Here is a 27,058-nt window from a genome sequence, read left to right as displayed (position 1 = left end):
ATTATCGAGCTCATTTTTTTTATCGTGCGATTAATTGATTTATTGACTATCGTGGCAGGCCTACTGATTAGTGTCAATCACTACCTATTGTACACCTACAGTATGTAGGGTGTCTAACCTTACCTTTGGAACAAGTGGCTGATAGTTACTTTATTACAAATCGGCACTGTGTTCTTTCATTTGCACAGGCTTACACAGAACAGACGAATGGTGCCGCAACAGAGACTGGACGAAAAAAGAAGACTTGTTTACTTGTTATTTTTCTTTCTCTTTGTTTTTATTGCATTTGTGCCAGTCATGCTGCACAAGTCTAATTGACCATCTCTCTCTTTCTTTTGTCTTCCTCAGGGGTTTGCCGTGGTTGCGGGGCGCTCAGGCCTCGGTACAAGAGACTGGTAGACAACATCTTCCCAGAAGACCCAGAGGTGAGAAGCTCAAGTGACTTTGTGTTAGGGCTGCTCGATTATGGAAAAAAATATAATCGTAGTTATTTTGGTCAGTATTGAAATCACGATTATTTAACGTGATTACTCCTTGACTTTTCGATAAATCTTTCATTTATTGATCAAATCAGAAAACACCTTGAACCGGAACCCTGGCCGGTAAATAAAAAGGCGGTGTTATGATAATATCTTAGATGTAGGAAGAGTAAGAAGTGAAAAAATGGCAGCACAGCCTTTTTTTCCTGTCTTCTTAAAAGCTGTTGGTATCAAACCACAGACCTCAGCTTTGCTACCGTTTGAGATCTGAAACGGATGACTCATAAAGAGAATTAATTTGAGTGGAGAAGAAGGAGCTGATTTGTTGCAGAGGAAACTTTTCAAAAGTGTCTCTTTGCTACCGCAGTAACCCACTTTAGCAATCTGGTCTGAGGACAAAACTGCAGTACACGGGACAGTAGTACACGCAGACCTCATTTCCCTGTTTTTGTTGTGTGCATGTGCACCTGCACATTGTGCTCCCAAAAAGGGAGTTTAAGTTTGGCTCAATGCTGCTGTGGCTAAGACTGTATCCCAGTTCAACAGTTTATGAAGCTGTCTGATAACATTTACTCAAAATGATGTCACACTGTGTGAGCATGTGGGTGTGTTTGTACACATTTACTGTATGTCAGTGGTTCTCTCAGATAATTGATGTTTAATATAGCTTGTATTCTTTGCATGTATCACCTGCATGTACACAGAAATATCCCCTAGTAGTGTACAATAGTTGAAATGGGATTGGATATGATGGAGTTTATCATTGGGATGAGACTGCAATTTACTCTGTTAACACTCTACAGAAGCCTGCACTGTTTGTCTACAGAACTGCAAAGTGATTGACTCTAATGAACAAAAAACCCAAATCTGCTGAAGGGTGTTTTATAGCCTGCTGAATTCCAGCCACAGAATGTTTTAGAGAAATGAACAGAAGCAGAGCTAGCGCCCTGTGCTGACCTTAAACATAACCATCAAATTAATGCTACATGTCATAGTGGAAAAAGCACAGGTGGAAATAATAAAGTTAATGACGGCTAAATTCCATTTAGCTGCTTCAGTTTCCCGGTCCTGGTATTGTGCATGCCAGCTCACTGTCACACTGCCATGAATTACTGGGACACTTTAAGTGATCAGTTATCAGTAATGGTGTGTGTGCTTTTTTTTTTTTTTTAACTATGGCAAGTCAAAATGTAGTTATTGCTCACATATCCCCAGCTCAGTGTGGCTGATTGTGACGGTTTGTATCCCAACATTTCACCCCCCCAAAAAATAGGATCTTTTGTGAATGATGAACGATGTGCTTCTGCCCCTGTATCACAGTTCACTGACTGCAGGTTTTGGCGGGATCTCAGTGGACTATAGATGTTTTTAGCTCTCTCCTCCCCCTGACCTGACTGAAGAGCAGTGAAGTAGCTCGAGGGGGAAACTTGGTGAACTAGTTATACTCTTACAATTTGGGTTTTGAAGAGAAGTGCACACTTCAGTACGCACACTGTTGCATTAGCTCAGAAATGTTTATGGAATAGTAGTGGAATACTTTCATTTGTCATTACCTATTAACCCTGATGTCAGTCAAAATACTACTGATGTGTTTTCTCAGTGGAAGCAAACAGAGCATCCTCTTTGTTTAGTGGACATACAAGCCTCACGTACATCTCCTCTGAGAGTGACTGAACTTTCATTTTGGGTGAACTACTCCTTTTAGGATTCTGAAAAATGTAAATTAACCTACCCTAAAACTTTGTTATTTTTCTATCTCTGTCTCTGTCACCCTCCTAGGATGGGCTGGTGAAGGCCAACATGGAGAAGCTGACATTCTACGCCCTGTCAGCTCCAGAGAAGCTTGACCGTATCGGAGCCTACCTGTCTGAGAGATTGTCAAGGGATGTGGCCCGACACAGATATGGGTGAGAATCACCAGTCAATTGACATTCAAAACCATCTCTCTAGAAACTTTTCAGCTGACTCTGCCCTGGCAATTACTGTTTGCACATTTTGTGTATTATTTATTATCTGCCACACATTAACTTGACTGATTTGAATTCAGCACAACTGAACCTAATGCATTAAAATTTTAAAAGATTTGAAGTTGTTTTGCTATGAAGTAATAGGGAAAAAGTGGTGCACGGAATAGCCTTTCATTATACAGATTTACACTGACAGAAGATCAAAGAGCTAAAGATGCTTTAAAGATCCCCATTTACAGGCCTGTCTATGATACATATCACATGTATTTCACATGCCAACTGGATAAGGAACTGTACAATTATGCCATTGGATTTACAACAAATATGTCTTTTGTAATGAAAAATTATTCATGAAGTTGCCAAGTATAGAGGGAGGCAGGTTGGTCTTGTTTTTTAACAAAAAACCAACATGGCTGGTGTAGGTTCATCGACGGTGATCTTTCTGTACACTCTGTACTTACTTTATATGCTACAGAAGTTGTTGTCTTTAATGACTCATGGCTAAAACGAACTGTGATGATTCTCACCAATGTAAACAGCCTGTACTGATTACATTTACACTCGGCAGAGTCCAGCTGAAATCTGTTCAATATGCGAGTCTCCAGAGTTCGTCTGGCAGAGCTTATCACATTTTTATTCCTGTTGCTGCTGTGGGCAGTTAGACCTTTAGAATTTATGCACTATTTTATTATCCATAAAATGTCTAGACACAGACTGTATAGCATACAGAGGTCTCTTTTCTCTCCTCTTCAGGTATGTGTGCATAGCCATGGAAGCCCTGGACCAGCTGCTGATGGCCTGCCACTGCCAGAGCATCAACCTGTTTGTGGAGAGTTTCCTCAAGATGGTGCGCAAGCTGTTGGAGTCAGACAAACCCAGCCTGCAGATCCTAGGAACAAACTCTGTGAGTTTACAGGATTATATTCCGAGCATTTTGTTTAGCTAGGGCTTTAGTCCTTGTGGAAAAAGTACAGTGTCAAATGTATCTACAACAAATATGCATCACTGTAATAACCTGAAACTGCAGTAAAAGTTGTGGTAAACTTTAAAATAAGAAAATCAAGTGATGTATTTAACTTTATACTGTAAGTCTTGAAAGTTAGTTGGCACATTCAGGAGAGGGCAGATGCTCTATTCAACTTTGTTTGAAACTACTGTATGATTACATTTAATATAACTTTTATATTATGTTTATTATATTGTTTTGAAGGATGTTCAGTTTAAATTTCCTGCAAAAACTTAACACAGACACGTTTATGCTGTACATATAATGTAATTAGCAAAAAGAGTTTGCCTAGCTATAAATCCTTGGTCACAAGAAACAACAAAAAACCTAAGGCAGCTTGTTTTACTAATATACATTTAGATTAATACCCACATCCTCAAATTATTGGTCACTAATGTGCCTTAGTTTTTAAGCTTTTCTGTTTTATCAAATTCCGCCCATTAAAGTGGATGTAGGGGCATTATCTTATCTAAAGTTGACGGGGCCCATTTACTCTGCTGATGTGATGGCACAAAGTAAAATATGTTAACCTTGAAAATCAGAGCTAAGTAAGAGATTGGTGGACAGAGGGAGTGGGAGTGATGAGCATCCTCTGATGTGAGAAGCGACTGTCGCCCCGGTCGGCAGAGGACACATAAAGGAAATCAGATTAGCTGCGGACCACAGTGGCAAAGCTCTGCAGTCATCTACACAGATTGACGTGACAAGCCAGCCTTTCGCTCATAATCTTCAAGCTATAAATCTCCCTTGCACACGCTCATGGGTGTGCATTTAGGACAAATGCAAAGCCATACACTGATCCATTCATATACACACACACACATCAGTGCTGCGTAATTAATTGTGCATCACAGTGCTATTTACCACGATCAATAGTAGAGGACATTTTGCAGTATGTGCTAATTTAAAGCTTTGCATTCAGAGTTCCTGAACATTGTGAATATAGTGATTGGGATTAGTTTAGCTTCAATGCTCAATCCATAAATACACAACCCTGAGCTTCCTCACACATACATAACTACAGCATACTGTATTTTTCAGTGCAGCTGTAGCATCTTTCCTTCTTAGCATGCACCGTATGGCTCATCTGAAGCAGACCAGTGTCAGAGAGAGTTGAAAGGTGTGGATTAGTGGAGTTTATCACCACAGGACTCACGCCCATGGGTTTTCTCACACTCTGTTTCTCTGACCTAAAACCTTGTATTGCAGAGCCCTTTCAAATACACGACAACTCTTCAACGCTTCAGTATCTAAGTTCGTGTTTTTTGTTAACTTGATTTATGTGATGTGCTAGAAAAGACTGAGGGTAAGGGGTTAGCTTCTCCTGGTGTAGACTTTGGTTGAAACAAAAATGTCTATAATATCAGCTCTTCATCACCTATGGCTTGAGACCCTATTCTGAAAGCTTTCAATCAAATAGAGATTTCAGCAGACACAGAGTTGATACATTAGTACCTGGAAGCTGCCCAGTGTTACTGCCGGTAATACTGGGCACCGTTGGGGTATCAGCTGCTGCAGCTATTTACTGAAGCAGTTAAAGCAGTTGCACAGAAGTATTTTTGGGTTCACTTCATTTAATTTGCTCAAGGGTGCTTCATTTAATTTCCAAACCAATCCCAACACTAATTTAATTATTAATTATTAATTTTTTTTTGTATCCATGCTGTTTGTGTTACTGTACTAATCCAGCCTGTATTTTTCAATAGTGAATTGATGCAATTTAATTACCATCTGCTGTATTGTTAATTCGTTATATAATTCTGGCTTCAGCATCCACTTTGTCTTTATTCTAAAGAAATCCAGTTCATAATTTATTAATTGGAGCGGGTTGTGAAGCTAAATGTCAGTGACAGCGTGTTTAAATGGTGACATTTCCTGGTTCAGTGGGAGAGCCCCCCCCACTGCCCTGTGCTTTTCTTAATGAGATGTTATGTTGCGTGGTTTGGCTTTAATTTAGGAGATATTCATCATGGGGATTTAGGGTAGTTCATTAAAGAGTTTTTAATCAAACTGGAATAAACTCTTAACAAACGTGGGCCTTTGAGGAGCAGACTTATTACTATTATTAAATCTCTTCATTTGTAGAGTTTCAGTTTGACATGAAAATTAATTTTATTTTTTTCCGTCTCTTCTTCCCTTCTCAGTTTGTGAAGTTTGCCAACATAGAAGAGGATACACCATCGTACCACCGCAGTTATGACTTCTTTGTGTCGCGCTTCAGTGAGATGTGCCACTCTAGCTACGAGGACCCTGACATCCGTACTAAGTGAGTGGACAGATGCTCGTTTGCGCTCGAGGCCGAATCATTAAGTAACTGTTTTTAGACCGCTTCAGGAAATCTCTTTTTTTAGACTACCACTGCCTCTGGACATTTGTTTTCATCTTCGTCAAAAATAAAATCTTTTAAAAATGATCTTGTTGTCATCTGCTGAAAATAGACAAAGTGACATCTTTGAACAGTTAAATATAGCTTTGCAGAATTAAAAAGGGTAACTGCCAAACACTGAGGGATACAGACTAAAAACTGGAGAAAAATAAGATTTCCTAAATAGAATCATCTATTTGTAGATTCAGTTACCAGTGAAACGATATCTGATTTCTGATCTTCTATTTCTGTTACCTCCAGGATCCGCATGGCAGGTATCAAGGGCCTGCAGGGCGTGGTGAGGAAGACTGTGAATGATGAGCTGCAGGCCAACATCTGGGACCCTCAGCACATGGACAAGATCGTCCCCTCTCTGCTTTTCAACCTGCAGAGTGGAGTGCGCACAGAGAGGTAAATGTTCACTGGAAAATGTGAACTGTTAGCTTTGTATGTTTCTGTTCATCAGACCTGTCACAGATATGTAATCAGATAATTTAGGCATTCTGCCACATGACCCCTTCCCAGTGGTTTTTGAGATCACGTCATCATTTGGCTGCATTGTTTTTTTCCTAACGATTTCCTTCATATGTATGATCGTATGTGATTATATGGAGAAAATAGGTTTAGTTTTTTTTTTTTTACCTACTGAAAGACTTGTTTTTCAGTAAAAGTGAGAAAAATAAAGTGCTCAAACACACTATCCTCAAAGCAGTTAAAGGCAGGTAAATCCAGTCCCCGGTGTTACCAGGTCATCCTCACACAACAGGCCAGGCTGTTTCGACAAAGTCAATAACCCAGAATGAGTCAGCGTTGACCCACCATGCCTCAGTTGCGAAGTCCAGAGCCATTGTGTTGTAGCCGACTGATGCTGTTTGTATCAACGTTATACGCCATATTTCTCCTGGCAGTCTATCCATCACCCATGTCATTCATTATCATTGTCATTACTGAGTGAACCCACTGACAGCTCTGCTCCTCTTATGGGCATCTGTTTGCCCACCTGCAGCATCCAAGGACACAGACACCAAGAGATAGGGAGAACAATTCAAGGAGAAAGGGGGAGAGCAAGAACAGAAATAGTGCAATGGGAGGCGAATAAAAAGCATCACAATTGCATTGAGAGCTAGAGGTTGCCAGTGAGAGACCGAGAGATGCAGATCTGGAGCCTCCTTCTCTTGGCATTAATCCACATTCTAAAATTCACTTTGACGTCAATGCCGAGATCTGATGGTTTGGGGAGAAAAGGGGGAGGGCAGCGAAAAGAACTTTGGGAGATTGGGTGGAGGGTTGATATTAAAGTGCAGTGATGGAAATGTGGAGATTATTGAAAGAGAAAGACAGATGGACAGAAAGAGACAGATGCACTCCTAACAGAGAGACACATTTCCATCTCAGCTTCCCATCACTCTGGGTGTGTTATGAAGCCTGCCCCTGTTGTGCATCTTCAGTCATAACAAGCTGTAAAATCCACAGCAGTCAGTACAGTCTAATTAAACTCACAGATGGTGCATTCTTCTCTACAGTAATTCCCATGCACATGTACAAGTTCATTAAGATCAACCTCGGTACAGTTCTAGCAAAGCCTTCTGACAGTTGAGCCTAATTCCTGGAGAGAGTTCATTTCTGGAGATACTCAAATCTTTCTCTGAGCCCTGTTTTGTGAGTTCAAAAACAACTACCAGCAGCAGGATTGATTGGTTTTAATATAGTGTGTGTAGGTGTCTCCAAAGGCTTTCTGTTCCTCAAGCCATTTTCCTCTAGGCATTGCCTCAGCAAAAAATGTTAACAGAAATGATCCCCGCCTTTAACATGCTGACTGACTAAAAAATAGCCTCTGTGAATTGTTTGTGGAAAGCAGATACGATGTCAGATTGCCGTAGCCAAGAAGGCTTCGGTATGATGGTGATTTCTCCTTGTGCTTAAGATTTTGCGCTTGTGATTTTCCAAATCATTAGACAAAACTGTGTAGTGAGGGACTTTTAGGATGACCTCAGAATGAAGTCACCCGTGGGTGTTTTAGATGCACTTTTTAATTGGATGGGACAATGGCAGTGGCTTTGAAAGCTATTAGTTACTGCTGAAAAAGAAGCTAAACATTTCAACAACAGCAGCTTAACACTAAAAGAAAATGACTTTTGGTCTGTGCCCTTAAAGTTAAGAATTAATCCTTTTATTTTCCATTGCCCCTCAAATGTCTATTCTGGAGTTGAGTTAAGTAAGCCACCGAGAGCCACCGACATTTCCTCCACAGCAGCAGCAGGCATGATGAAAGAGTGAGGCTGTTAATAAATAATGTCATCATTGGTGGACCACCCGAAGTTAGTCAAGACTAAGATGGAGTTATATTGAAGGTTTTAAATATGTATGAGAACAAAGACAGGCTGGACCCGGAGTGAGTGCCCACAAACTTACACCGGGACATGTCCCCCCCCCCCATGGTGATAACAGATGTGCAATACACAAATATGCATACACAGTCTCTCTCAATTTTCACTGCAGACAAACTGGAAAAGGGAAAGTCAGAGGGGCTGCAGAGACGAGGAAGTCCAGAGAGTGTTTTTGTGTAAAAAAAAAAAATTGAGCCTTGGAAATGTTAGTGTTATTGAATCAAATTGATTTCAAACTCCTCTCTCTCTCTCTCTCTCTCTCTCTCGCTGTACCTCTCCTTCCCCTCCCGACTCGACTTCCCCTCCCTTGCTCTTTCCCCTCCTCTCCCTCTTTTCTGCTTCCTCACCTGCATCACTCCGTACAAGCCGCTCCCCCTCTCCGCTGCAGGCGTCGGAGAAAGAGAAGGAAAGCCCGGTGGAGCTGACGGAGCGCTGCTTCAGGGAGCTGCTGGGACGAGCCGCCTATGGCAACATCAAGAACGCCGTCACGCCCGTGCTGATGTGAGACAGTCCCACAAACCCTTTTATCCTCTTTTTTTTTTGATTTTTCCTTTTATGCGTTTGTTGTTTTGTGATGCATTGACTAAACCTGCATCTTAATGCTATGCTGCAGCATTTTTATCTGTGCACTGATTGGCACGAGGTGGCGCGACAAAGTCAGCACAAGGTTACATAGTTGTTCCAGACTAGTGCATAATTTGCAGGTTCCAAGGTTATCTTCTATGATGTTTTTATTTAACTTTGGATGTCTCTGAGCCTGGTCCTTTGTGATTAGTGCTTTCTTTTTAATTGTGTCTGTCTATCCAGTTTACGCCACCTCCGTCTCTCTCTTATTTGAATCAATTCAGCTCTACTGTTCTTCCAGGAATGTTTTTTTTATCTGTCTCAGCTGTTCCCTGAATCTCTCTGAGCCCTAGACATTAACAACATTGACTTTTAATGTTCTGTCTACTTTATATATGTATAATTATATACATGTATCATGTGCTTGCAGGAATACAGCTAGATAATACAGCTTATAATTGCACAGCCACATTGATATGCATAACAACATAAAAAGCCAGCAAAAATATACAAAAGTAACGAGACTTGTAAGGCTACACTGCCTTTATTGATTTTGTTTTGTACACCAAAATCCAACTGCAACTCTAGTTACCATTTTCTTGTGCAGTTATATATTAAATTTATATTTCTTAATCTCTCTATTTACAGTTGTCTCTCAATTTTCCCTTCACTTCATCTCACTTGTCGTGTGCTGTGTGAGACCAGCTCTCGTCCATCCATCACGGTCTCAGTTTCTGTCTGTTTCAAGCTTCAAGCTATTTATTTCACTCTACTCTCCGCCTCTCTGTCTCTGTGTACACAAAGGATTCTGCAGTTCGACTGTCAAGTAGTTATCTTGATCGTGTTTGATGGATGTTGTGATCCTGATTGTTACCAGTGATTGGGCTTTTCTTTTTGCATCTTATTATCAACATCCTGACTGCATTCATCAATGAAAGACAGAGTAAAATGACTATGGGCCCTATTTTAACGCTTGAAGCGCACGGCGTGAAGCGCCTGGCGCAGGTGCGTTTAGGGCGTGTACGAATCCACTTTTGCTAGTTTGACAGTGAAAAAAGGGTATGTGCGCCAGGCGCATGGTTCAAAAGGGTTGTACTTATTGTCTTAATTAATTCATAGGTGTGTTTTGGGTGTAACATGCAATAAACCAATCAGAGTGTTATCTCTCATTCCCTTTAAAAGCCAGGCGCGTTTGTTTGCACATTGCTATTATGATGGCGGCTTTGCTAAGCAGGAAGGAGAGATTTTCAGGAGAAGAAACTATGATATGAAATTATGATATGATCTGCTCGCGCGCTTTCACTTCACGCACGAGCAGATCATATAATACTATTTCACATTGTAATATATATTTTTTTAATCTTTTGCAGGTGTGTGTGTGTGTGTGTGTGTGTGTGTGTGTGTGTGTGTGTGTGTGTGTGTGTGTGTGTGTGTGTGTGTGTGTGTGTGTGTGTGTGTGTGTGTGTGTGTGTAACAAGCATAGTGTGCGCGTGCTCTGCACGAGCCTAGGCGCATTTTACTAATGTGCTGTTAAAATAACAATGAAATGCTGCGTTATTGACTTTAGACCAGGTTTTTGTTGGTCAATGGGCGCGATCATTTTCCGCTGCCTCAAGATAGCAATACGCCAAGAATGCACCTGAACACACCTCCCTGTAAGACCAGCATGGGCGCACAGATGGGCGCAGGCGCATTTGCTATTTAAACGACGTGGGCGCTGGACGGGAACTTGACACCTGCGTCGGTCGTAAACTAGCAAAGACACTTGCGTCGGGCTTTGCGCTGCGCCGGGTGCAAGATAGGGCCCTTTGTCTCTTAATTCTTGTGGACTTTAAACATTGCAGTACCGTATTGTATTGTACTGTACTGTATCATAATACATCTTTAGTTGTGCATCCATACATTTTTTCACATAAGTGATAACATCACATAACTCCCCTGTACTCCATTATAAAAAGAAATTCATATGGAGGCTTGATGTCGGGGCTTTTTTGGGAACTATAAATTTGCTCTATCCCTTGCTGCTCTCCTTCACTACAGTCACTGTATTATTACATCTTCTGTCTCTCTCTCCCCCCCAACCCCCCACCCCAAACCCTTTCCTCCTGTCTGTGTTCCCCCAGGCACTTAGATAACCATTCTCTATGGGAGGGGAAGACCTTTGCAGTGCGCTGCTTTAAAATCATCATGTACTCCATCCAGGTGAGTAATACAGTGCCTGCGTAACCACAGAGACCTCTTCCTCACCCCTTTTATATTCTCCTCTTTCACCTTGGTGACCTCAAATCCAGGTCCAAATGAAAATGAAGAATGCTGAAACATTACATTTGATTTACACAGTAACATTTTAAAAAATGGTGTTTCATGGTGTTGAAATGAGAGATGTTTGAAGAGTCCATTTGGGCATCAACACTTCTTCTAATAGCTGTGACTCATTCTGGACCTGAATGAAAATGCATGAATATGTTTCTCTCTGTTACTGCCTATGTTGTTTTTGCTTTTTCAGTCTAGTTTCATTCATTCATTCCTTCTCTCTTAGTCCCAGCACTCTCATTTGGTAATCCAGCAGCTTCTCGGTCACCTGGACGCTAACAGCAAGAATTCAGCCACAGTGCGTGCTGGGATAGTGGAAGTTTTGCTGGAGGCAGCCGCCATTGCAGCCAGCGGCTCTGTAGGTGAGAAGACTGACACACTACACTCACACACACACTCAATTTTTGGCCGAGATGACAGAAGTTACCGACAAAAGCGTCATAGCATCGTGCCGGAAAAAGGGGAAAAATTACCGCGCCCACCAAGGACTGTAAAAAGGGAAGAGGTCATGGCGCCATATCACATCATATCATTTGGGTAGAACACATGGGCAATAAAACTGGAATGTTTAGCAGCCAATGGACTATTGAGTTTGTCGGCCAGTGCAGACCAGATTTTACTGCCCAATGACATGACGGGTGACTTCTCCCCTTTTTACCCTCCTTGGCGTCCATCTGGGTGTCATGTTTCTATCACTGCGGGTCAGAGCTGGAGCCGATAAATACTTGTGACCAGGGCCTGAAGTTGCAAGGAAATAGCGGGCTTGGTAGAAAGATTGGAACCGTTCCCACTAAAGATAAAAGCCAGATGTTAGTGGGTGTTTGCAGATTTTCAGTGGGTCATTGGGAAAGGGGTATTTGTATGTTGGGGTTGAACGAGTCGTTTATGTTTATGCAGGTCCCACAGTGTTGGAGGTGTTTAACACCCTGCTGCGGCAGCTCCGTCTGAGCGTGGACTACGAGTTGACCGGCTCCTACGACGGCAACATCGGCACAAAGATCATCAAAGCTCACGAGGAGAGGCAGCTGCAGGAGGCTGTCATCAGGACCATTGGTGTGTGTGTGTGTGTGTGTGTGTGTGTGTGTGTGTGTGTGTGTGTGTGTGTGTGTGTGTGTGTGTGTGTGTGTGTGTGTGTGTGTCTGTGTGTCTGTGTGTGTGTGTCTGTGTGTGTGTGTGTGTGTGTCTGTGTGTCTGTGGCTTTGCAAGACAGGCTCCTGGACTGGATCAGTTTGTCTGTGGTGATTATGTTTACCTCACATGTGTCTGTATGTATGCCTGTGTGTGAGTGTACATGTGTGAGTTTCGTACATACTAGTGTTACATACTAGTTTTTTCTCCATCCACATATTTCTCTTCTTTTTTTTTTTTCTTCTTTGCTCCAAATCTTCCTCTCATCCATCTGATGCTTTATCTCTCTTTCTGTCTCTCTCAGGTTCATTCGCCAACACTCTACCGACTTACCAGAGGTCCGAGGTCATGCTCTTCATCATGGGCAAGATCCCTGTCCCTGGGATTCACCCAGCTCTGCCCTCCGCAGGCTCTGGGTAAGTTACTCAATAACACCTGTTCATTTCATTTCATTTTTTTCATTTCATTTCATGTTCCCTTTGTGCAGCATATGCCCAGGATACAACACACACGCACAACACTGAATGTTGTATGTTATGTAAAAATATGTTTATGTAATTCTCTATCTTACCTTATTCCATCCTTCAGTCAACCTTACTTCCTTCAGTCAACTGTACTTTTTAAACAAATCTGGGTAGATCTGAATGTTGGTAAATTAAAAAAGTTCTAATTTGTATCTTAATTTGTGTTCATCTACAGGCCTGAGGGTACCAGGATGATTCAGATTATGTTACTTAAATCCTTGGTCCAGGTAAGTTTTCAGCCTAGCATTATTATTAATTTCACATGTTTAAAAAATGCGGCTCTTTACATAGCTTTGAAGCAGGAGATGTCTCGCTGTGTTCCCAGTGCATTAAACAAAAACAAAAACATTTTAAGAAAGTAGTTTTATATAATTGTGCAATTATTCAGGTCAAAAGCTGTAATCCATCAAACTGTATATCAGCATGCAGCTCTTGAGAAAATAATTTAACACAAACCATGTGTGTTTTGGCATCACTCTTATGGTCTCAGAATTCTCTTATCCTCCTCTTTCATTTCTCTGCACGGCTTCACATTTGTCTTCCCATGACCTAAGGAGTGTTTGCACAGCAAGGCTACTTTTCTGGTGGTCCTTTTTACATATTTACCTAAATATGTGCTTATTAAAGCAACCATCCAGGTCGGACTGACATGAGGTTGACCCAATGCTCGCTTCAATCCAGAAGCGCATTCCTGTCGCTCGACATGTAATTTGTGTACTTTTAAAAGAATCTTAAATCATGTAAACAAAATCTTATGTGTTTAGAAACAAATTTGTAGCTTGCATGCTATAAAGGTGAAAAGCACAACCCCACTGTTTTTTCAACATGAATGTTCTTCATGTATGTGCAAACCCTAAATGGCTTACCATCATCAATATCTCAGGTGACGGCAGGTTTCCAGACCACCAACATGCTAACGGCGCTGCCCAACTCTTTCCTGGAGCCGTTGCTGTCCTTCTCTCTCACAGAGGATCCAGAAATCCGGCTGCTGGTTCTCCAGATCCTTCTAAGTCTGATCGACAGGCACGACAACATGCTCAAGTTCACCAACATAAGGTGTGTGTGGGGGGTGGGGGGGTGCGCAGGAACACTTTTATTGTAGGGCATCATTTGTAGTGTGTTGAGCCAGTTGACACATCATTGTGCATTATCTCTATGCAGCATCATCTCCGACATCTCTGTGCTCAAGCTCAAAGTTGACAAGTGTTCCAGGCAGGACAACTTATTCATGAAAAAGGTACAACTTCTGTCCTGTATACTCAAGTCAATAAAAGTCCAGATGAATTTCTCTTCTCTGCATTGTACACTGTCACAATCTCTTATTTAAAAGAATCGTATGTGTAATGAAACAAAACATTAAATATGTTTCTAATCTTTAAACATGTAAATATTCACACTTGTGATGGATCTGCAGAAAAACTAGCACACTCAAACTCTGAAGTACCCTCTCCTTCTCTTCATTCTCCGTGTGCATCCTACTTACAGCACGGCCAGCAGCTATACCGACACATCTACTTGGGCTGTAAGGAGCAGAGCAGCGGTCGGCAGCACTACGAGTCGCTCTTCGCTCTGTTGGGTCTCCTCAGCGTGGAGCTGGCTAATGAAGAAGTGGTGGTGGACCTCATTCGCCTGGCACTCGCCTTGCAGGTACTGATGCACGTGCATTCAGTCATGCAATGTGTTCTATTTACGCTCAATGGTGTTTTAAGCCCCCAACGTCTCCTTCCAGGCAGCGCTTTGACCGTTGACTTCAAGGCACCTAATCCTAACCCTAACCCTGCAACGAGACGTTGGGGGCTTAAAACACGGATAAATTACATGTTCATTTAATTAGTCAAGAAGTAATTGTGGCATTTGCTGTCATTACTCCTAGTTATCAGCCAAAAACTTTTTTTTTGAAAGATGATGGAGTGTGTGCCTGAGTTCCTAAGACAGGGTGTTTTCAGTCCAGGGCTCCTTGCTGATGTGTCTTTGTTTCCTGCGCAGGACCTGGCTTTGTCCACTGACGAGCCTCTGCCCGTTTATAACCGCTGTGCTGTTCATGCGCTCGCCGCCGCCTACCTCAACCTCATCTGCCAGCTCACCACCGTCCCAGCCTTCTGCCAGCACATACACGAGGTGAGGGATTGTGTGTGTGTGTGTGTGTGTGTGTGTGTGTGTGTGTGTGTGTGTGTGTGTGTGTGTGTGTGTGTGTGTGTGTGTGTGTGTGTGTGTGTGTGTGTGTGTGTGTGTGTGTGTGTGTGTGTGTGTGTGAACAACCTCTTTTAACAAACTAATTTTTTCATCTGCCCTTCAGGTAATTGAGGTGAGACAGAAAGAAAGTCCCTACCTTTTGCCTGAGGATGTCTTCGTTGATAATCCCAAGTATGTACCGGTCAAATTCAAGTCTCCTTTCTCCCAAACCGTTAAATTTGATATTTAAATATGCAATAATGGTAGGGAATTTTTCCTATGTACTGTATATAAAAATGCCCACTCCCTCTTTCTTCCAAGGCCGCCGCCTTCACTGGAGAAGGTAGAGGGGGATGTTTTGTTCCTCCAGTCGAAGATCACTGAGGTCCTCGGAGGTAGCGGCTACAACACAGATAGACTGGCTACGCCTTATGTACCCCAGTATACTGGTAAGACGCTCAAACAATACGTCTCTTGTGTGTTATAATGTAACATTAAGTTCAAACGTCAGCTGTGGCAAAGCGATAAATGTGCTTCTCTCTTCACGTAAATAATGATAAATAATGATGTTTATCGACGTGCCAGCGTGTTACAACTCTGTGTTGGTGCTTTATTGATTCCTGTATGGAAATGCAGAGCTGAACTACTCCCCTGGAACCAGCAGGGATTTAGTGTTTGGTTGAGGGACACTTCGTCAGGGCAGACCCTTTTCCAGGTCTGGGCCTTGAGCCAGACCATTGAGTTAAAGGACAAGCTCTCTTTGTTGAGAGTTTTCTATTAAAGAAAAAAAATCAAATGTCTGCACTTTCTTTCCAGATGAGGACCGTCTATCCAAGAGAAAGAGCATCGGAGAGACCATCTCACTGCAGGTGGAGGTGGAGTCCCGAAACAGTCCAGAGAAAGAGGAGGTAAAGGCAAAAAGCATTTACACCAATTTCATGGTCTCAAATTCAAATATTCCCACTATAAGGACGCTTATATTACCTTATTACTGCATCATAGTACTTATTTCTTGTTCCGTTCTGCAGAGGACACCAGCAGAGGAGATCACATTTGAAACCCTGAAAAATGCCATTGGTACGTCCACACACTTATTAACGTTTGTGTTTTTTTTTCGGTATTCATGAAATTACATACTTATCAACACAGTATGACCATGTGTAAAACGTTCTATTGACTTGTATTGATGGTCCTCCTAACTAGTTGAAACCAGTTTAGGTAACTCGAAAAAAAGAACATTCAGGGAAATCAACATTGTGATAACCTGTACTGCTGTAGGAAGAATCACTCAAGCACTAATGCCACAAAACATACTGCAGCATTGAAATGTGAATGCCATTTATGTCTCCCTCTAGTGGACAGCGTGGGTATGGAGGAGCAGGAGAGGGAGCGGAGGAGACAAGTGGTGGAGAAGTTTCAGAAGGCCCCCTTCGAGGAGATAGCTGCCCACTGTGGTGCCAGGGTACAACAAAAACCTTTTCCTTTTATTCCATATTGTTTTTAAAACTTGTTTTTTTCTTGTTTCAGCTTTGTGCTATTGTCTTGTGTGATATTTTTTGTCCCGTCTAGGCCACACTACTGCAGAGCAAACTAAATCAGATCTTTGAGATTACAATCAGGTAAGAGTTGGCGCTTTGGGATATTTCCAATGATATGGTTTTTGAAAAACAATTTTCGAAAGGGCAATGGTGTCAGTGATACTGACTAGGTGGATGATGAAGATGATTGACTCATGCTGATTGTTTCCTCTTCCCATTCAGACCCCCGCCCAGCCCATCTGGAACCATTTCGTCCGGTTACGGCCAAAGCCAGAGTCGATCTATACCCATCTACGAGATGAAGTTTCCTGACCTGTGTGTGTACTAGACCAGAAAGCGAAGTTACAGAACTATTTAACATTTGAGTACAGGAAAGGGATTTTGGGAGGGGCAACCGGTCCTCACTGTTAAGGCGTCTTGATCATATAATCATAAAACCACAGGGGAAGAGGAGGAAACCAAAGTTGTTTGAAGCCAACTCAAGAACAAGGCACTTCTTGATTAACTTAGTTGTCTGAAATGACAATTCTTTTGCCCTGGAGCCAAAACAATCCGGCTAATGTCAAAACAATGCAGCAGTAAAACAAACTTTTATTTTACTTATTCCACTCAGTTCTCCTTAGATGTCTGTAGAAACTCCACCGGTTGGATTTTGAAATTAGAAATTGCCAAGAACTGTGAGGGAAAATTTAAAGTGGCAGACTGAAAGTTATTTTATTGGCTTTAGAATGAATTGACTCATTGCATGCCCTGTTACTTGACATTTTTGATAGCACTGCAATTCTTGGACATTCTTTTGACCCAATTGTCCCTTACAGGGTGCCATACTACCCTTGATGACAATTAGATTGACTGATCTTAATATTTATATTTTTATTGTTTTCTTGTTTGTTGATTTTATGGACAGAAAGAGCGTATGTGAATTAGATGCATTTTAATTTTCCTGAGACCGTATTTTTGTGTATGTTTGAATGAAATATGGATACAAATATAAACCTAATCCTTTCCATCTCCCATGTTACTCAGCTCTTGAACATCTGACTTCAGTGTTTAATAGTACCTTTTTTTTGTTTTGCCTTTTTAGTGTTAGCCAGAAGTGCTTTTTCTTTCATGACAGGCATTTATTTCCTGCACATAGTTTTTTTTCTTCTTCTAATTATTATTTAGTTTTAAGTGGTTTAAATGACAGATAACTGTTGATCTGTGTGCTATCCTCCCAAAGTGAGTGTGCCTTACAGGTGACTCAAGTTGAAACATAAAGAAAAACACACACTGCGCCACAATCATGACCACACTAAACTTCTGAAGATCTGAAGTGTTTACTGTGATGTTTACCAGATCAAACACTAAAAGTTAACTACGGATCCTTTATTTTTCTCCTTTCCATATGAATGTGTATATACAGAGAAATATATAAATCTTTAAGCTGATGTACAAAATAGGGATGTTTTTGTGTTTGTGTAGATATACTGTACATTGATTCTAATTATGGACTCCCACTGCACTGATTGTGTCCGTAGATAAGGGAGAAAGGTATTAGTTAGTATTTATTAAAGATAAGTAACCAGCAACACATGAAATCAAAAAGGTGAATTGACAAGGGTGTAAACAGCCCACAGTAGAAATCTAAATCATCTTGAGGCCAGTAGATCACACTAGTGAAGTTTGAAAGTGTCCTGCTTAAGAATTAATGAACCTGAACTAATCAACTTCCATTATTAACCACTGATTTTGAGACAGGTTTTTAGCACTAGAATCATGACCTGTATTGTTGCTGCCATTACATTCTTAATCCTGCTGGAATAAGTTTGCACTCTGTTTTTACGCCATACCGCTGCTGCTGCAGCCTACAAGCAGTGCACCTCATTCAGCAAGATTTAATAAGTCTAAAAGCCATTACGTGTGCATGTGCGCACATACGCATAGGTATAAAAACAAAGTATAATGGCAATAATTTGCCACTAGCCTGGCTAACAGCCCAACTGTTTGGTAGCAGATCCTTTTTGTGTTTTAAATTGTACCCTCTGTTGTTGTTGTGGTGGTGCTGTGATGGTCACTTTTGTGATGTTGTAAGAGATCGACCCTCCCGCTTTTGTGAGTTAACTGCATCGGACGTGAAACGAGCTGCAGCCATCTTGTTTGATGTAAACGACAGTGTATGGTTTGTCCCTGATTGTCGTGTCACAGTCCAGTTGGTTGTTTGTTTTATCATTTTTTACAATGTAGTGTCCCCTGTATGTATATTCATGTTCACACATGCCAGTGTATCAGATCTGTTCACGCTTCCCTCGTGTGTGTGTGTGTGTGTGTGTGTGTGTGTGTGTGTGTGTGTGTGTGTGTGTGTGTGTGTGTGTGTGTGTGTGTGTGTGTGTGTGTGTGTGTGTGTGTGTGTGTGTGTGTGTGTGTGTGTGTGTGTGTGTGTGTGTGTGTGTGTGTGTGTGTGTGTGTGTTCATGCATGCGTCTACATGAGCATTCATGTAGATGTGTGTCTTTATCGTCATTCTCCAAGACCAAACTCTTCAAACACAGTTTACAGTCTTTGTCCAGTGACCCTTTCCAATACGTTAACGAAGAACAAGCTATTTCAGAGCAGTGTGCAGCTGTCTAAACCTTCCAGTGACACTTTGTAAAATTGTCATTTCAGCGTCTTGCAACTTCGCAGTAAAGACTACTAGTGTGCTTGTTGTCATTGCATAGTGTATTGTAATATTAACTGACGGTAATCCAATCTTACTTTTGTCATTACATGTCTGATTAATAGATCTGTTTACAACGTAGTGCTGTAGGTCAATTCTATTCATTCTGTGAACTTTGCACTTTAAAAACTGGATTACCTAGTGACAAAGGCAGCTTTTAAATGGAGAAAATGCCTTATGAGTGTCATACCTGACTTTGCATGCTAGTGTTGCTGTAATGTATAATAAATGTGTCTGTAACCAGAAAATGTCTGATCTGTTTTTGATTTATTTTCTTATTGACGATAGGGAAAGCCTGATAAAGAAGAATGTTTTCTAGTGTGATCTGCCTGAGATACAGGAAACTGTGGAGCATCATCATCATCATCATTATCATCATCATCATCATGCAGCATATGAAAAATAATCTTAACTTTGAGTGCTCAGTTATTTGTAGTGTTCAACACAGTATTAAGCAATTGTTCCTCAACTGTTCTTCTAGTGTTATTCATTTCCTTGCCTGTAATGGACTGTGTTTTGTTTATGTTACACTACTAGCATCAGTACTGTGTATTTGCCATTCTCATGCCTGTCATGTGATTGGGTGGTTTATCAGAATTAAATCTGTGTATTTTAGAGGTGCTTTTTCTCCTACTGTAACAGCCTTCAACATAATGTAATATCCAAAAACAATGGAAAGGTTAACTACTTCAGCCCTAAAACTCTGCTTCACAATTTTGACTGTAGGGACGACTGTGGTATTGAAATGAACTAAATAGCCTAAAAATTGACAATACATTTAAAAAAAAGTGGTAGGAAAATATATATTTAAAATGAAGTCAACCACTTCGGGCAGGTTTGTGTTACAGTGGTTTACTAGTGGCGTGGCTCTAAGAATATATAAAAAAACTATTGTCATGAAAGTTTGTACATGTTTATGTTCCCTAGAAGATAATTTGTAAAAACGTAGATCCTCTGACTTTTCATTAAACACTATTATCAGGTCAAAATGATGCATGGTTCTGCTACACTGGTAGCAAAGCATGGGGAGGGCTTGGAAAAAAAATGTGTATCTACGAAAGGCTGGCCCTGCAGAAAAGGTTTGGGAACCACTAGGCTAAGGTTTTAAGCCCTCACACTTTTCTTTTTTTTTTTTTTTTTTGGTCTGTATCCAAATCAAGGGTCTAGGATAGAAGGGGGTTGTATGTTGTGCTGACTGTAAAGCCCTTTGGCAAAATTGTGATACATATTAAATTGACTTGACTTGTCCATCATTTCCCTGTCGATAGTTTTAACTCATGACTGCAATCCCGGGCGATGTATATTGTTTAATTAGCATATAAAAGGTTTTCTGAAGGTTTTTGCTGTAATGATTTTTATTTATTTTTTAAACATTTTTACTTTTTTTTTTTTTTTTTGCTCCTTTAGGCTGTACACATTGTCTTCCTCACATGAGGCTTGTATGTCAATTTGATATCTCTACTGTGTCAACCAGCTGATCGCCAGGCCAATATTTCCTCACTGAATGCTACCACTTGGCTTAAAATCTAGTATAAATGCCTCCTATATATAAGTCATCAGCCTCCCCCATCTGTCACCAGTAAAATTCTAACACATATTTTTTAGTCATGTTTGTCTTCTGTCAGTTCTTAGCACACTACCCACTTACTAGAAAATGTCCTTTCCAGAGCTCAGCTGCATGGCCTTCATCAGGTGGCTGGTGTCATTAATAATTATCCTTATAGTTCATGTTGTAAAAGTCTGTGCTTCTTAAATGAAATCAAGTCAATTACCAGTAGTGTTTGCCACAAACAGAATGATCTTTATTTTTAATAACTTTAATATCATATTAATTTACAAAAAAATACCACTCTGTAAATAAACTGGATATATTATTTTTAACACTTTCATTCACACCCACCTCTTGCACTGGAATTTCATTCTCTGTTTTTTCCAAAACATATAGCCTATAGCCTATCAATATAATGATGCTGCACACAAGAAAAATAAAAAGAAAGCTTTCAATTCAGACCAAGAATTTCAAGGCAGTCTGTGGGTGCATTATTGTTTACATAAAACTGCCTTGTTTCTTGTTTTTAGTTAAGGTTTTAATGAGAAAAAACCTTTGGTCCAGAAAAGACACTCAACAACATGCTAATGATAGTGACAAGTTTCTGTAATTTAATATTAAGACCTTTGGGTACCTACTAACATGCGATGGCTTTTAGATTCTTTCAACTACTCCTCCATTCAGCCCACTATCTTCTGCACATTCTTGACTATATTGTTCCTGAAGAGCTTAGCCAGCTGCCCCTGAGGTTTCTTCTCCCACGGTTTCATAAAGCTGCCATTACGTTTAGAGGCAGGTGGGCTCCCCCATCTGAAGTGACTCATCCGGTAGGTCCCGTCTTTTCTCTCGTTCGAGCTCAACGGGACATGTGACAGGGAGCTGACCCTCGCCCTTGGCACTGCCTGGTTTTGACTTTCTCCATTCAGCTTCACTTCATCCTCATAGCTGTTCAGCTGCCTGCGAGCCTGAGGGAGGAAACTGCCCTCAGACAAGCCTCCTCCCTCCAGAGAAGAGGCAAAAACCTTCACAGGCCGGCGTTTACGGCCTGAGGGTTTGCCCCAGCGGAAATGCTCCATTGAATAGGAGCGTCGCTCGTCACTGTGGGCTTTCAGATCTGTCTCTGATATCTTGTTTTCAGACTCCAGGGTGGCCAGAATGATGCTTAGTATTAGGTCATCATCATCGTCATCATCATTAACCTTCTGGGCTAATGCACTGAACTGTGGGAGTTTCGTCTGGATCACAGACATGCACAGCTGAATGCAGTCCTGTGTGGAAGGAATTACAGAAACAACAACATGGTTGAGTTGATAATGATACACTATTGAGCAATTGACAGTATTTTATTACCTTGAAACTGAATTATTGTATAGGCTCCCATCAGTTTAAACTATGCCAAACAACAACGATGATTTTACATAGGCCTATCTGAATCACATCAAGTATCAAGTATGGGCTCATAGACTCCCTGAATATGTGCACTGTGAAAATCAATGTGCAAATATTTCAAACAATAACTTCAAGATAAAACTGAAGTAATAAACTCCCATTGCTGCATTCTTTTCTTAATTAAATTTCGATCCATAAAATGTCAGATGCCAATGCCAATAAAAAATATCACCGAGCCCACGTTGAGATATTAAAATTTTGTATGACTAATAATTCCAAATACATTCAGTTAACTCTCTGACTAACTAACTAACTAAACTGATGTTTGTTCTCAGATATTAATCCAAACATGGAGGTGCTAGTTTTGTACCTACTGCTGTATGTTGAAAAGTTTCGGAGCAAAGTCTGTAAAGATCTTCACACTTTGCAAACAAACATACATGTTTGCCATTGCTTTTAAGATGCGCACAATACTTTTAGTTTGTCACAAAATAGCCTCCCCTTGAGGTCCGTTTAGTAGCTATTCTGGAGCTTTCAATTATATTACCCGACCCTTCCATAGCAGATAGAGTTTGCTCTGTTGTCATTGAATGGATAGATGTTTAATTTTCCATTTTTCTGAGCTTGATAAGGGCTTCTCGTCCATGTTGGCCAAGTGTGATAACATTGAAAGCTCCAGAACAACTACTAAAAGGACCTTGAGGAAAGATTGTTTTGTTGACTGATGAACTCTGAAGCTAAAAATTGTACTTTTGTTATGCTATTTTAGTTTGTTTTCTCTGTGCCCTATCAAAGCACTTTTAATAACAGTACCCTTTGTTAAATCCTTTACAGAAATAAAGTTGCCTTGCCTAGTGATGGCAGTAACAGAGAAGAAAATAAAAAAAGAAGGCAACAATGTACAGTACATGATAGAGACGACAGTTTGACCTACCAGTATCCTTCCCTTGTTGCGCAGGTCGTTGCAGATGGAGCTCTCCCAGCACACCGACCCAAACCCGGGGTGGCACACATACGCCATCACCACCACTAGCAACCACCATTGACACACCATCTTCAGCATGGTGTGGAGAACAGAACACAAGTGAGTTGAAAAAAACAAACAAAGCCACTCACTTTAAAAACAAGAAGAGGCGTTAATGACAGGACTGTCCCAGGTTAACAGGCTCAAATAGCAGTTGCTTAAATAGGAAGAAATTGCTGCTTTTGTGAAGATAATGTCTCTCTTGATAATTGCACTTGCATAACACGTCCTTCCTTCTTTACATCAGTTGCTGTGTTTCAACACTAAGAAAATAGTTGGATTTGTAGCTTTGTGTGTCATGGCTGACTAATCGTCAGCTTAAATACCATTCATCAACATTCCTTTTCCAGCATCACACGTATTCTAACAGATGGCCTTGTTTTTCTGTTGCACATTGATTTTATTTAAAAGTGATTGATAATGAAAGCCCTGGGAAATGTGATTCAGTTCGCAAAAAGAGGCTTGATTAAGGTTTGCAGTTTTTAACCTTAAGGGAATGTATGAAAATTGTTAGGTATGGTTGGGAAATGGAGGAGGATGATACCTGTTTGTGTAATTGGTTTGGGAGAGCAGGGCAGGGGCTTTATAGTTGTCTTGCTCCAGGTTTATATTTTATTGAAGATTGAATAATTACAATAAAATAGTTACGCTCACAACATGCTTTTTGTGTGCACCATGGACCATAAAGATGTATTTTTACTTATGCAGAGAACACTAATCATGTCTCTGTCTTGGGACTTTATTTTACACTTCACAATGAACTTGTAGGTAGTAAAACCATAATGTCAGTTTTGAGAGACAGTAGACGTTAATCTTAATAGTAGGGATTGATCAAAGCTCTCTCTCTAAAGACCATGCCAATTTTTCATTGGCCAACATGACAAAACTATGGTAAAGTTAAATGTCATAAAAAGTTAGAATCCTTACGGTTCTCATTAAATCAAACCCATTTTAGATATATATATATTTTTTTGCAATAGCCATTCAATTTACATTCAGCAATTAGCACTCTATATGGTTTTCATTGTTAGTGGCGGACCACCATCCCTGGCTGCACTTGATAGGTGGCTTCACATGAAATGAGGCATGCATGTAATCCAGCTTCATTTGATCTCATTGGTATCAGCCCTCATGTTTACTGGTCACTCTCCTACAGCCATATCAGAGTTGTATTAAGTTACTGCAAATTAAGCATTTTCTGTTTCCATTTTGTTTCAGTTTCTGTTTCAATTTTTGGTCCCTGTCTCAATCCACCTCATTGCACTGCCATTCTCCATTCATCCACCAGATGCCCTCATTTACTTCCACCTGTTTCCACTTTCCCTTATCAGCCCTGCAGTATACAGTATAACCGGCCCATTCTGTCTCTTTCCCTGCCAGATTGTCAATGCTTGTGTTCCAGCCACATGAACCTGTAAACCTGAAAGACATTCCTTCCCCATTCCTGTTCACCTGTGGATTTTCTTGAACTTCTAAGCCAGGAAGGTTTTATATTATCAGCTTTTCAATAAATAACTGAACTCTCCTTGTCTGCCTGGACTGCCTTTTGGTCCTTCCCTTGTTGAATTATACACAGCTGCTCCTTCACATTAAAATCATTCTGTTGTTGAAACATGGTGGTGGATTTTATGGACAAGCAAACACAGGACATGCAATGCATTTGGTTTGGGCATCAAGCATGCGTTACAAAAGACATTTTTTTTTTTAATGCTATTGTGTGGAAAACTGATTGTGCTGCCAGCAGAAGATATACAATCAGCGTTAGTCATGGCATGCAACTTGAGTTTGTTGGACTGCATTCTTGACATAATAGCTGCTCAGGGAGTTCAACCAGGACTGAAATCGTAAGAATTATAACTCTAACCTGTAACATGCAAATTAAATTTGATAAACAAGATTTGCATCATTTATGTTTTACATAATTTGGGAAATTCATATTCCCACTGCTTATGTGCAGTTTGGACAATGTATCATTGTTCCATTAACATATTAAACCTCAAATAATTGGGGCTGAGTTGAGATATCATGGTGCAGGATGTTGTTTTCGAGGTCAAGGGAATAGCCCTAAGCAAATATGAATGGCCCTAAACTGTGTGAATGTTGACTCTGAAGTTCATGTAGTAATAAAAAAAATATCAAAAAGAAAAAGAAAGTAATGCAACAGTCCCTTTATAGCTGTTAACAATAATGATGGTAGTAATTTAGTAATTCATTACTTCAGTAAAAAGGCTTTATTTCCTCAGCTATACTGCCCTTATGAACATTAATGAGATATGCAGCCAAACATTAGAAGGATTAAAGGTGCTTTGCGAGATAAATAGCCAGCAAACGTTACCTTTTGTGACAATGACTGATGGACGTACACAGATATATGCAAGGAAACAGAGGTATTGTAGGAGGCTGCATTCATTTGGGCCACACACACTCCACAAGCACTAATCTTTCTTAAGCGATTAGAGAAATGTACAAATGATTTATTTCAATAGATGACAGCACTGAATGGCTTCCCTTATGACGCATCTCCACCAGGCAAACGCCTCTCCTAATCTCTTTGCTGCTGTTTCTTATCACTTCTTCTCCTCCAATTCTCTCTCTTTCCATGTTAAACCATTTATTTAGAAATAGAGTCTTTTGGGGGTTTATTTTGCAAAAGATTGATGAAAGAAAAAATTAACTTTAAGATTAAGATTAAGATTTAAGATTAAGATTGATATTTGATTATACTCATTTATTTTATTACATGTTTTCTATCCTTTTTGGGAAATTGCATCTTGTTGTTTGTCCCTCCTTTTTCTATAATTCTAAGGAGTGACTCCTTAGTGGGCCATCATCTTTGTAACTCTGGCAGAGAGACTCTACATTCTTCTTACAGTATGACTCACTCAGCTGAGCTCTGCTCTCCACAGACATACTCTGATTAAAGAAGCCTGAGAGCGGTGATCAAAAAACCTCATGTGTTAACAATATATAGAGTTATTTAAACGGTCTGTAAGTTAGATTAGTGTTTTTGGAGGTTCATGTTAATGGAAAGCAATGCAAATGTCACCTAAGACAACAGTGCATATTCTTCAAAAAGTTGAGGTGTAACTGTGAAGTATAAATCCACTTTAATTATAATTTACAGAATAAATTCAGCTGTACATGTCAGTCCTCGAGTGTTAATCAATGCAATAGTGCTTATTCGTCCAGAAAAACAAAAAGCTTTTTTATTTTACCTTTTCCAAAAGCGTTCTTTTCCTCTCTTCTTGTTTTTCTCCCTCCGTTTGGCCACAGATCTTCCAGAGTGGCGATCCCTCTCCTCCTCTTCTGCTTTCTCTCTGCTCTGCAATGAAATGCTCAGTAGGAGAGGGTCTGCTGTTGCTTCCTCAGAAGAGGAAAGCTCTTTTTATAGACTCATGAAGTGTGGAGCTCGGACTCTCAAGGCCTCAGGGTGTGATTGAGGTAAGGGTCCTCCTGCCCCTTTCTGGATGGGGAGGAGTGTGTATTGGTGTGTGTGGTAGATTTGAAGGCCACCCACACACTTTTTAATCAATGGTGCAGCTCACGTCCCCACAACAACAGGTGATACATTAGTGATCTAGTTAACTTGCTGCCCCCCTCTCCCTCCTCCTGCTTCTTCCTCTGTTTGGGTTGCAAGTAACCTTAATGGGGGATTATTAGGATGTTTCAGCGCTCTAAGGTACATTTCTTGAGTGCATGTTTACATTGTCATACACTAATAAAAGCAACTGCAGGTCATTAGTGGATTCCTGCCAATCCCGGGTCGAATTGACTCAAAAATCATTCTAAATTGCTGATATCAGCAGCAGTACCTATTACACCCATCCCCGTGCTGCACTGGGACACTTTGACCATGTCATGGTCCACCTGATTCCCTCATACAGGCAGAAATTAAAACTTTTTAAACCTGTTGTGAGGACATCCAAGAAGTCAACCAATTAAGCTATGGAGGATCG

General features: G+C 40.6%; 2 protein-coding genes across 2 annotated transcripts; one reads left to right on the top strand and one right to left on the bottom strand.

Annotated features, from left to right (window-relative positions):
• The first annotated feature begins 215 nt into the window (after window positions 1-215).
• LOC120546238 (protein EFR3 homolog B) lies at window positions 216-20,393 on the top strand. Its single transcript, XM_039781029.1, has 22 exons — window positions 216-425; window positions 2,259-2,386; window positions 3,200-3,350; window positions 5,597-5,718; window positions 6,079-6,228; window positions 8,571-8,705; window positions 10,892-10,970; window positions 11,308-11,443; window positions 11,979-12,134; window positions 12,514-12,625; window positions 12,909-12,960; window positions 13,617-13,789; window positions 13,895-13,970; window positions 14,219-14,380; window positions 14,720-14,851; window positions 15,030-15,097; window positions 15,227-15,354; window positions 15,722-15,813; window positions 15,934-15,982; window positions 16,261-16,367; window positions 16,475-16,524; window positions 16,666-20,393. The coding sequence occupies exons 2-22, from the start codon at window positions 2,280-2,282 to the stop codon at window positions 16,769-16,771; spliced, it is 2,343 nt and encodes a 780-aa protein (XP_039636963.1). The 5' UTR covers window positions 216-425; window positions 2,259-2,279; the 3' UTR covers window positions 16,772-20,393.
• Window positions 20,394-20,915: 522 nt separating this feature from the next.
• LOC120546239 (pro-opiomelanocortin-like) lies at window positions 20,916-26,525 on the bottom strand. Its single transcript, XM_039781031.1, has 3 exons — window positions 26,318-26,525; window positions 23,013-23,132; window positions 20,916-21,957 (listed from the first exon to the last, which is right to left on the bottom strand). The coding sequence occupies exons 2-3, from the start codon at window positions 23,130-23,132 to the stop codon at window positions 21,370-21,372; spliced, it is 708 nt and encodes a 235-aa protein (XP_039636965.1). The 5' UTR covers window positions 26,318-26,525; the 3' UTR covers window positions 20,916-21,369.
• Between the last annotated feature and the right edge of the window lie 533 nt (window positions 26,526-27,058).

This window comes from Perca fluviatilis, chromosome 18 (assembly GCF_010015445.1).
Source record: "Perca fluviatilis chromosome 18, GENO_Pfluv_1.0, whole genome shotgun sequence".
In the NCBI taxonomy this organism is placed as follows: domain Eukaryota; kingdom Metazoa; phylum Chordata; class Actinopteri; order Perciformes; family Percidae; genus Perca; species Perca fluviatilis.
The sequence above is the reverse complement of the archived record's forward strand: the minus strand, read 5'-3'. Positions and strand labels throughout refer to the sequence as shown.

Coding starts and splice junctions, on each gene's coding strand:
- LOC120546239 (XM_039781031.1), bottom strand. CDS start 23,132: ATGGTGTGTCAATGGTGGTTGCTAGTGGTGGTGATGGCGTATGTGTGC. Junction 21,958..23,012: donor GCAACAAGGGAAGGATACTG/GTAGGTCAAACT, acceptor CCTTCCACACAG/GACTGCATTCAGCTGTGCAT.
- LOC120546238 (XM_039781029.1), top strand. CDS start 2,280: ATGGAGAAGCTGACATTCTACGCCCTGTCAGCTCCAGAGAAGCTTGAC. Junction 8,706..10,891: donor GCCGTCACGCCCGTGCTGAT/GTGAGACAGTCC, acceptor GTGTTCCCCCAG/GCACTTAGATAACCATTCTC. Junction 15,355..15,721: donor TTATGTACCCCAGTATACTG/GTAAGACGCTCA, acceptor CTTTCTTTCCAG/ATGAGGACCGTCTATCCAAG.